The 10,422-nt window shown below is 44.0% G+C and overlaps 1 protein-coding gene across 2 annotated transcripts in view; it reads right to left on the bottom strand.

The window, feature by feature from the left end:
• Positions 1-1,271: 1,271 nt before the first annotated feature.
• LOC142398603 (solute carrier organic anion transporter family member 5A1-like) overlaps positions 1,272-10,422 on the bottom strand; it is a 52,840-nt gene continuing 43,689 nt past the window's right edge. For both annotated transcript variants that reach the window (XM_075482666.1, XM_075482665.1), the window contains 5 exons: positions 10,095-10,293; positions 6,363-6,522; positions 4,345-4,589; positions 3,135-3,199; positions 1,272-2,775 (listed from right to left, as the gene is read on the bottom strand). In XM_075482666.1, the coding sequence (XP_075338781.1) occupies positions 2,270-2,775; positions 3,135-3,199; positions 4,345-4,589; positions 6,363-6,522; positions 10,095-10,293 (1,175 nt within the window). In that variant the 3' untranslated portion in view covers positions 1,272-2,269. The remainder of the gene's footprint in view (positions 2,776-3,134; positions 3,200-4,344; positions 4,590-6,362; positions 6,523-10,094; positions 10,294-10,422) is intronic.

Raw genomic sequence — 10,422 nt, 5'->3', positions numbered from 1 at the left:
GCTTTTATGTTGAAACAAGTAAAACAGGAAGTAGCGCCTGCGTTAAACCTGCGTTAAACCTGCGTTAATGCGCGATCAAATATTTATCGGCGTTAAATAATTAACGAGTTAACTGGCCCAGCCCTGGTTATTATGTGTGGAAACAGTTTAAGATGAGTCGACTAAACCTAAACGGCTTTTATTTGATCCACTGAGTGCAAAAACAACGAACAGCTGCTGCTTTCACCTTCATATGCAAACTTTAAAGGCTGTGATTTTGGGCTTCAGATTTCTCTTTAGCTGCAGTTTGACACTGATCAGACCCGCTTCCTCACCTTCAGCTCGCAGGGATGTAAGCTGTGAGCAGGGAGTAAGCCTGCTGCTCAGCCTCCAGCTCTAACTTTAGACACCTATGATGATGATGAGCAGCCAGCAGCTTTCCCATGTGATCTGTACAAATGTCCGGGCGTATTCTCCCCCCATTGTTCCAAGGATCCCGGGCAGCTCGTCTGGCCAGGAATGTGGTCAGGAAGAAACTGCTGATCCTGTTCGGTTCAGGTTAAACCACTTATCGGGCGGGTGGGCGGGGGGGCGCAGCTCGGATGTAAGGGGGCATTGTATGGAACTGGCATAAGCGAAACAATCCCACTTCCAGCGGCGGTACTACATGTCATTGTGTCAGGAGGGCAACAAAAGGCTTTAAACGGGGCAGGAATGCATTCTGCGCAGCCCAGTGACCTGTTGCCCAGCTGGGTTCTGTTCAAGGGTTTCACCCCCCGAGAGCAAGAGAAAGAGAACAAGAATAACAGACGCTAAACATCGTTTTTCACATAGCACCATGCCATCGGTTTCCAGGTCTTAAAGGGACAGTTCGCCTCTTTTGACATGAAGCTGTGTGACATCCCATATCAGCAACATCATTTCTGAACATCTTCTTACCCCCTGCTGCGTCCTGTGAGCAGAGTTCCAGCCTCGTTTTGGTGTTGATGAAGGTAGTCCGACTAGTTGGCTGGGGTTTAAAAAATAAAGCGTCTTGCTTCTCAAAACAATATGCGTTCAACAGAGTAATACATTTGCATCACAAAATTGTTCTCCAGGAAAAAGTCAGACCTCACAATCTCTTGGCCCTATTTTCTCTCCCTTCGTATCACTGCCTGCTGTGCAGACCGAGCAGCAAACACCATAACAGGCGCGGCTGTCGGCAGGCGGCAGCAGGCTGTGATACGAAGGGAGAGAAAATAGGGCCAAGAGATTGTTTTACTTCTGTGTGCATGCAACATGAGAACTATGTACATGGGGGTACGAACCAGGAAGTGTTCTGGTTGTGTTGTGCTCCAAAGCCAGGGATCAGTCTCCATCTTCTTCATTAAGAAGGAGTTGAGTTACTGTGTGGATCATTTTATCAAATCACTTCATTTCAGCCTAAAGAATCTGACCCGATGGAAGCCAGTTTCTGACTATTATTCTAACATATCAGGAAAAAACAACAATCTAACCCAGTTTGAGTTTACACTGGCAGCTTTGATGCTTTCTGTAAGTACAGAATGTACTCCTGTACTAACGCTTATTATGGTCTAAAGAGTGCGAGGAACAAGGTAAAAAGATCCCAAAATAAAGATGTTTTAGGAGCCGATGAGCGATTGTGAGGTCTGACTTTTTCCTGGAGAACCATTTTCTGATGCAAATGTATTACTCTGTTGAACGCATATTGTTCTGAGAAGCAAAACGCTTTATTTTTTAAACCCCAGCCAACTAGCCGGACTACCTTCATCAACACCAAAACGAGGCTGGAACTCTGCTCACAGGACGCAGCAGGGGGTAAGAAGATGTTCAGAAATGATGCTGCTGATATGGGATGTCATACAGCTTCATGTCAAAAGAGGCGAACTATCCCTTTAAACACTTAATTGTGTGTCACATTTCCAAGGGTTTTGCTAAAACACTCGCAGGACGGCGGGGAAATAAAAACACAGACGAGCCAGAAGCACGCTGGCGTGAGGGGGGGGGGGGGTTGGCGAAGCTGAGGTATCCGTTCAGACGTTCTGTACATGTGAGGTGGCAGAAGGCACGTTGCCGGGGTGATGTGGGGGGGGTCGGTGGGGGGGTTTGCAGGCGGGGCTTATGGGTGGTGAACTGTCCTCCATCCAAAGCAGGGAAACCGAGCCTCTGTCCGTCTGACGGATCCCAAACAAAACGCCGTTCAGCAGATTTTTTCTGTTTTTCAGGGTCTCCAGGCTGTTGCCCCCCCAAAATCAGCCTTAAATCTGGGGTTTGAGCTCCTTCCTGCCTCTCAGACTCGGACTGAAACGTGCTCCAGCGAGCGGGCCGGCGTGGGGGCGGGCGCCGCCGCAGGAGGGGGAGGAGTTATTGCTTTGAGCTCGTTGCCGGGGCAACTCTGGGTGCTGACGCCGCGGTTGAGAGCGCCGGCGCGCGGCGGCGCGTTGGCGGGCAGGGCGCTGGGGTCGCTGCGGGGGATGTTGACGGGGCAGGAGCGGGTGCGGGCGTGGCCCTTGTGGCCCCCCGGGTGGCACACCAGGCTGCCCACGGTGTCGGCGGGCGACAGGTGGCGCTTCAGCCAGCGCTCCACCCGCTCCTCCTTGTACTTCAGCGAGTACCAGGTGAGGAAGATGAAGAAGAAGCCCAGGAACTTGAGGCTGGCGGCCAGGCCGAAGTAGACGAAGCGCAGGGAGGTGACGTCGTACTCCCAGCAGGAGCCGTGCACGCCGCAGTCCTGCTGCCACAGCATGCAGGTGGTGTCGATGACGGCGCCGAAGTAGATGGGCGTCGGGATGTAGGCTGAGTGGAGAGAATGTGGAAGAAAAGAAGAGTTATTTGAAAAAATGTATCGTTATTGTTACCATATCGTTATAAGCTACTATGGGAGAGCGAGCCGCCAATTAGAGCTCGAGGAGCCGCATGTGAGTATCTCTGTGCTAAAGTAACACGTCGCTGTCGCAGACGGTTGCGTCACATCAGTCCCCATCAGGGTCCGACTCATGTGGGAATGCTAAATGAAAACGTTCCCCTGGGGAAGGGCAGTTATTAGTTCTTAGAACTGCTCTGTCTGAATGCGGCTAATGCCTCTGCGTAACCACGGAGACGCATACCGAGGCCTTTAGAAGGAAATGAACCAGGGCAGGTCTGCTTTGACTCACCGAGAGTCCTGAGGAGAACAAACTGCATTCCCAGAGCAAACGGCCGCTCCTGCTCCGCCACCGACCTGCAACACATAGAAACAGAGGCTTCTTTAAATGGGAACCCAGCGGAGAAAGAAAGCTTTACTGCACCGGCAGCCAGTTTCAGACCCATGTTTACCTCCATCCACAGAGTTAAAGGTTTCCTCTCCCAAACAGACCAGGAGAAACTCCTCCATGCATTCATCTCCAGCAGACTCCATCACTGTAACGCTCTTTTAACTGGACTTCCCACAAAGAGCATTAAACATCTGCAGCTCATCCAGAACGCTGCTGCTGGAGTTTTAACCCGGACTAAGAGATCTGAACACATCACAGCAGCTTTAAAATCTTTACTCTGGCTTCCAGTCAGTCACAGAATAGATTTTAAAAGCCTGCTGATGGTTTACATCTGTGATCTGTTCAGAGAATATAAAGCCAGCAGAGCTCTTAGATCCAAGGACTCAGGTCAGCTGGTCCAGTCCAGAGTCCAGACTAAACATGGAGAAGCAGCATTTAGCTGTTATGCTGCAAACAAGTGGAACAAACTGCCAGTGGAGATTAAACTTTCACCAAATGGAGACATTTTTAAATCCAGGTTAAAGACACTTCTGTTCTCATGTGTCTATGCATGAAATCTGCACGATATCTTTGAACTTATCTGGACTGTTGCTGGTTTTTATTCATTTAAATTCTTTCATTTGTTTCTCTTTATGTTCTTTTATGCATTTTTAATTTTTCTTCCACTCCCTGCTGCAATGCTTTTATTTTATTTTATTTTATCAAATTTATTTGTAGCACATTTAATGTACAAACAGTTCAAAGTGCTTCACATAAACTAAAAGCATTGCAGCAGGGAATGGAAGAAGCATTAAAAATACATTAAAGAACATAAAGAGAAACAAATTAATTTAAAAACCAGCAACAGTCCAGATAAGTTCAAAGATAGCGTGCAGATTTCATGCATAGACACATGAGAACAGAAATGTCTTTAACCTGGATTTAAAAATGTCTCCATTTGGTGAAAGTTTAATCTCCACTGGCAGTTTGTTCCACTTTATGTGAAGCACTTTGAACTGTTCTGTACATAAAATGTGCTACAAATAAATCTGATTTGATTTGCTGTTGGTCTCTGCTGGCGAACCAGTATAAAACCTACGAGGATTCCCTGTTAACGCGGTGCAGAACTCACCTGAGGGTGACGATGATGGCGGAGGGCTGGGCGCAGGCGGTGATGAGCGTGACGATGAAGAGGAAGATGAGGAAGGGGATGAGGGTGTTGCAGGTGCGGTCGCACTTCCCCGACACGGCGTAGCCGTTCTCGTTCAGGTAGGTTTTCACGATGACGAGCTGGAGCTGGTTGCCGCCCTGACCGCTGGACGGCGGCGTGATGACCTGCCGGCTCTGCACGCAGGCGCAGTCCGAGTAGTTACGGATCTGGGCCGTGAAGATTGAAACAAAGGGTAAAGTAAAGTCACCAAATGGAGACATTTTTAAATCCAGGTTAAAAACATTTCTGTTCTCATGTGTCTATGCATGAAATCTGCACGATATCTTTGAACTTATCTGGACTGTTGCTGGTTTTTAAATTCATTTAAATGATTTTATTTGTTTCTCTTTATGTTCTTTTATGTATTTTTAATGCTTCTTCCACTCCCTGCTGCAATGCTTTTATTTCATGTGAAGCACTTTGAATTGTTTTGTACATGAAATGTGCTGGAAACATCAGCTGACCGTCCGTTTCTTTACTTTTAAGAACGTAATGTTTCAGGGACAAACAATGAAATCATTCACACAACTTCAAACAGAAGTTAACTTACCAGCTCATGACTTTTACAAATTCTTACAGTTAAGAGATTACCCACAGAAACATCAGGAATGGGAGAACATATGTAAGGCACCATCCAAATTAGAGGAAGTGTTATGGTCGTTCTCAGAGGACAAGTAAAAAAAAAAGGATGATATCAAAAATCTATAAAGCTCTACAACACGAATGCAATGATAACAACTTGGATATCAAAGAAAAATGGGAACTGGAAGCGAATATCATAATGTCATAAACATTTAAAGAGGGGGATATACTAACTAATAGTCCAACATGGAGGGAATTCGATTGGAAAGTGAAAATGCGTTACTTTTATTACATGGAAATACAGCAGTACAGCTGATTTATGTTGGAGGGAGTGTGGAGCAGTGGGCGACTCCGCTCATATATTCTGGGATTGCCCCCAAATATCCAGGATTTTTGGAAGAATATTCAAAAGGAAATTAGACAGATTATGGGCCTTAACCTTCATCTGGAAGCAGCACTTTACATTTTGGGTATAATTCCTGACGGTGTGACAGATAAGAGCTCTAAATGTTTGCTGAGAATCCTGCTGCTGATAGCAAAGAAGGCTGTAACAGCTTCCTGGCTGAAACCACAGCCTCCGAGCATCATGCAATGGAGAGACGGGGTAAAAAATGTGTTTATCATGGAAAAAATCACAGCAAGACTACAGCTGAAAACAGACATGTTTGATAAAAGATGGTCATTATTAGTACAGGCAACGCTGGGACTCTAGTTACCTCTCTATTCTTGTTATAAGTTTTTTTTATTTTATTAATTACAGGAGAGTAGGTTCTTTCTTTTTCTTTTTGTATTGTTGTTGCTCTCACCTGTAAATGACTCGTACTCTGTATTAGCTGTGCATATGACACCTGAAAGTATTTTATCTGCAGTCTTCACTTTTAAATTAATTAATGATTATTTTTAATGTTTTTTTTATTTTTATTTTATTTTAATTTAATTTTTTAATTTATTTTTTAATGATTTTATTGCTTTCTTGTGATTTTATGTAGCTGTAAAGCACTTTGAATTACCTTGTGTATGAATTGTGCTCTATAAATAAAATTGCCTTGCCTTGTATGGTTGTTTTTCTCACCTGTAAAGTACTCATATTAACACAGAATGCTCGTTAGGGCACATAGAGCGAAGAAGAGGATTGGATTAGTGGAAAAATATGACGTAAAGGTGCAAAACAGTGACTGAAATTTACAAAGATCTAGTCAGTGGAAGAAAAAAAAAGAGAGAGAGAGAAAGGACTTTTAAAGAACTTTAAGCAAGTATAACTGCATATAATATACACCCCGCTGTGTTTGTTGAGTTTGTGTCTGTATGTAAATGTAAAATAAAAAATCAGTTCTAAAAAAGTCTCCCCGGCCGCTCACCCCCGTGCTGTCATTGGCCACGCTGCTGCAGCCGGCCAGGCAGGGGTTAAAGTACGTGATGCCGTCCGAGCCGCACACGGGAGCGTACTCGTGGATTTTACAGCCGCAGTTCACGTTACAGCCTCCGGTCAGGTTCCTCTGGGTCATGGTGAGCGTGGGTCTGCAGACAGAAAAACACACAGTCAGCCTCAGCTTTGAAAACACTCGATCATGTTGCTACTGTGGCTAAACTTTGATGGCCACCAGACACAAACCAGACCGCCTGCGTCCACAGAGACACCGGCCCTTATCACTGCTTTATTACTGCTTTATTACAGCTTTATTACTGCTTTGTTACTGCTTTATTACTGTTTTATTACAGCTTTATTACAGCTTTATTACAGCTTTATTACTGCTTTGTTACTGCTTTATTACAGCTTTATTACTGTTTTATTACAGCTTTATTACAGCTTTATTACGTTTTATTACAGCTTTATTACTGTTTTATTACAGCTTTATTACTGCTTTATTACTGTTTTATTACAGCTTTATTACAGTTTTATTACAGCTTTATTACCGCTTTATTACAGCTTTATTACTGCTTTATTACAGGGATAATCATGGATCATCATTGCCCCTGACCCCTCACTTGCATTTAACTCCTCACAAAAGGATGTTAAAGCATTCACTTCCTTACTAGCAAGACGTGTATTATTGTTGCATTGGAAGTCTGTTAAATATCCTTCTGTTTCCCGTTGGCTTAAAGATGTTTTTTCTTCTTTAAACTTGAGAAAACTAAATATACGCTGAGAGGATGTACAGTCACATTTTTTCACAAATGGCAACCCTTTATTTCCTATTTCACTAATTTAGAGGTACCACCTGATTGAATGTGTGCCTTACTGTTATACATTTTGTATAAATATGATCTTATTTTATCTTTTTACTTATTCTTCTCTTTATTTATTACCTGCTGTAAAGCACTTTGGTACACCGTAAGGATTGTCTGTAAAGGGCTGTATAAATAAAATAAATTTAATTTTTTGAAAATAATTGAAAACTTGGTAGTTATGATCAGAACTGAAGTGGAAGAAAAGATTTATTAAAAAAAATGGAAAAAAATATTAACATATGGTATTTTGGGGAGCATTTTAGAAGGGGACAAAAATGTCCCTTTTCAGGGATTAGGGTTAAATAACTGAGGAACACGGTGACCATAGCAAAGAGATGCAAATGGACCAAGAGGACAAAGCATTCAGCAAAAAAACAAAGAAATTACGACTCAAACTGTGAGTTACAAACAGCAAACACTTCCAGCTGCTGCTCTCTGAGGCTGCAAAATATATCAAACATGCATCATCACGGTGGCATCAACATGCACCATATCCATACTGCAGAAGGCTGATCGGACAGCAATGAATGGAAGGTGAATATCTGCAGAAGCAGTGCAGACGTATGGATGCAGGCTGCATTTGACTTAATTACAGAAGGAGCAGAAAAGCAGAGCTGGCTCTGAGCAGCAGGCACCGGGGCAGAAGTGATGCTAATGTACCCGGGGGAGGAGGCTAAAGGAGGAGGTGGACTGAAGACGGGCCAGAAAGAAAGGATAAAGCATTAAGAAAGGATGGGAGGACCAGAGGGAGAAAAACAGGGCGGGCAGCCACAGATTCTCTCTTCCAAGCCGTCCTTGGACACTCTCCACGGCTGCCATGTAATCACTCTTAAGGACGCTGCGTCCAACAGAAAACGCCCCCGTTTGCTGGCCCGTCACCCGTTACCCGTTACCCCGCACGCTCACGCTTCTGCGTGCTTTTAGAGACGGGCTGGTAAAAGCTACCGCTGACTCGGCCATGCCGGGTTGTGAAAGAGCTTTAAAAAGAAAACATTTACTGGAGCTACAAAGTGATGCGAAGGGGGGAAACGCCCCCGGAGGAGAGTTAAAAGTGTCTGCTTTAACCTTGTAGCACCCACAGTTGCAGATATGCAACTGCCAATAAATCAAAAATATTGGTTTATTCCCTCCCATTTTTACATAAAATGTAATGTAAGAAAATATTACACATGAATGTAAATAATGTATGTACATTTAAAAAAATCAAATAATGTAATGTAAATAAAGTAAAAAATATATATATAATGTAAATAAATAAATAAAAAAGCTTGTTGCATATCTGCAACTGTGGGTGCTACAAGGTTAAATACTGAGGCTGCTCTGAAAATAGCCGTTTAAAAGAGTCTGTGAGGATATTCCACATATGCCACAGATTAAACTGTGAAAGAGATGAAAAGCACCAGTCAGCCCACCCTGATAGGGTCTGCAGGGAGCACATGGGCAGCAGAATCTTTAAACCGCGTGGACGGCGTGATCAGCGGCTAAGCCAGAGAGCTCAGAAGCTTTGGACAAAGTTCTTCCAGGAAACTAATATATTCCCCAGGTTTTGTCACCACCACCAAACCTTTTGCCCTGATAAACTATCGTCTGAAGCTTTTCTGATATTTCCCATTTGGGTGGAGCAGTTTGTAACCAAGGCGAACTGAGCACGCTGCATCCGCACCATCACATCCTCCAACTCTGCCCGCGAGAGCAAACACCAGACAGACACGATGAATAATTAATGACCCCATTAGGATTGAACTCATCTATAAACCTGCAATCCAAGGAACAGTTTCCATAAATGATTTTAACATCTTATAAACTGCTTGTTTAAGCCCGGCTTCAGACTCCAACACTAATGCACCGTGGTATCAGAGCATGATTACAGGCCTCGAATAAGTTAGAAATGATTTTATTGTATTATGGAATAAGTTACTATCGGTGCACTTTCATTGGATCAATAAAATAAATCTAGAACAGAGTGAGAAGGACAGGCAGACTCTTTCAGAACTCTTTTTTGCTTCTTTCTCATCCGTCTCCTTTACCTTTCTCCTCCATCCTTTCATCATTTCTCTCCTTTCATAGTTTATTTTTTCAAATAACACACAGCGAATACTGCACAGTATTATGTATTTTTATTATTAAGTTTGCATTTTTGTAGTATTAAGTATTTTTATTAAGTATTAATTAAGGCTTAATGGTGTTTCCTAAAGGGGGGTCTGTTAAACCTGGCAACGCAGCCCGCTTAAACCACCTCACACCTGACCGCAGAGCATGCTAGCTCCTTTAGCCAGCGCGAGATGCAGGCACAATGGATCGATTTTTAATTAAAAAAGGGCAAAAACCAGCACAGAAACCAGCACAGAAACCAGCACAGAAACCAGCACAGAAACCAGCACAGAAACCAGCACAGAAACCAGTACAGAAACCAGCACAGTAACCAGCACAGAAACCATGCTCATCCTGAATGTCTCACTATGATTACAACAACAAACTACAAATACAACATGAAGAAAGTCGAGCACATGCACGCCAGCTTCTGCTCATCCCAGTATTAAGGTAAATATGGTCTGAATTGAAAATGTATTAGCTGTGTTGTTCCTTTTTTATATGTTGAAATGCATATTTGCAAAAGGGGACTTTAATATGTTGTGGTAAAAGTGGCTCTGCCCTTGATTTTGCTCTTGTGAAATAAATAGTGAGTATCACTGGTTTAAAGGATGGAGGAGAAATGCCCGTCTCTGCGTCACCGTGGAAACGCCGCAGCGACCCAGAGTAAATTTTAAATTCAGATTAGATGTAAAACGGGCAGCCGCTGCCCTCCTCGGCGGAGACGAGGCGTGACATCCCACGACTCCCCCCCCCCCACAGCTCCTCACCCGGTGGTGTAGGGGATGTTGATTCCTCCGAGGTTGATGCTCTCGCAGCCCACGATGAAGAGCGTGGAGAAGCAGAGCAGCGACACGCCGCTGCAGATCATCGCCAGCTTGGCCGACTCGCGAGCTCCCAGCTTCAGCTTCTTAATGATGTAGCCGCCGAGAACGATGCCCACGCCGGCGCTGGGCACGATGATCACACCTGGGGGGGGGGGGGGAGAAAAGCTTCGTTAGATTTCACTAAATCACAATAACCGAGTGAGACGACAGTTTCTTAAAAACGATTTACAGAAAGTAAAGCTTAAAAACTGCCGTCATCGTGCTCATCAGT

This window comes from Odontesthes bonariensis, chromosome 14 (assembly GCF_027942865.1).
Source record: "Odontesthes bonariensis isolate fOdoBon6 chromosome 14, fOdoBon6.hap1, whole genome shotgun sequence".
Taxonomy (NCBI): Eukaryota; Metazoa; Chordata; class Actinopteri; order Atheriniformes; family Atherinopsidae; genus Odontesthes; species Odontesthes bonariensis.
Note: the sequence above shows the minus strand (reverse complement) of the source record. Positions and strands in the feature narration are given on the sequence as shown.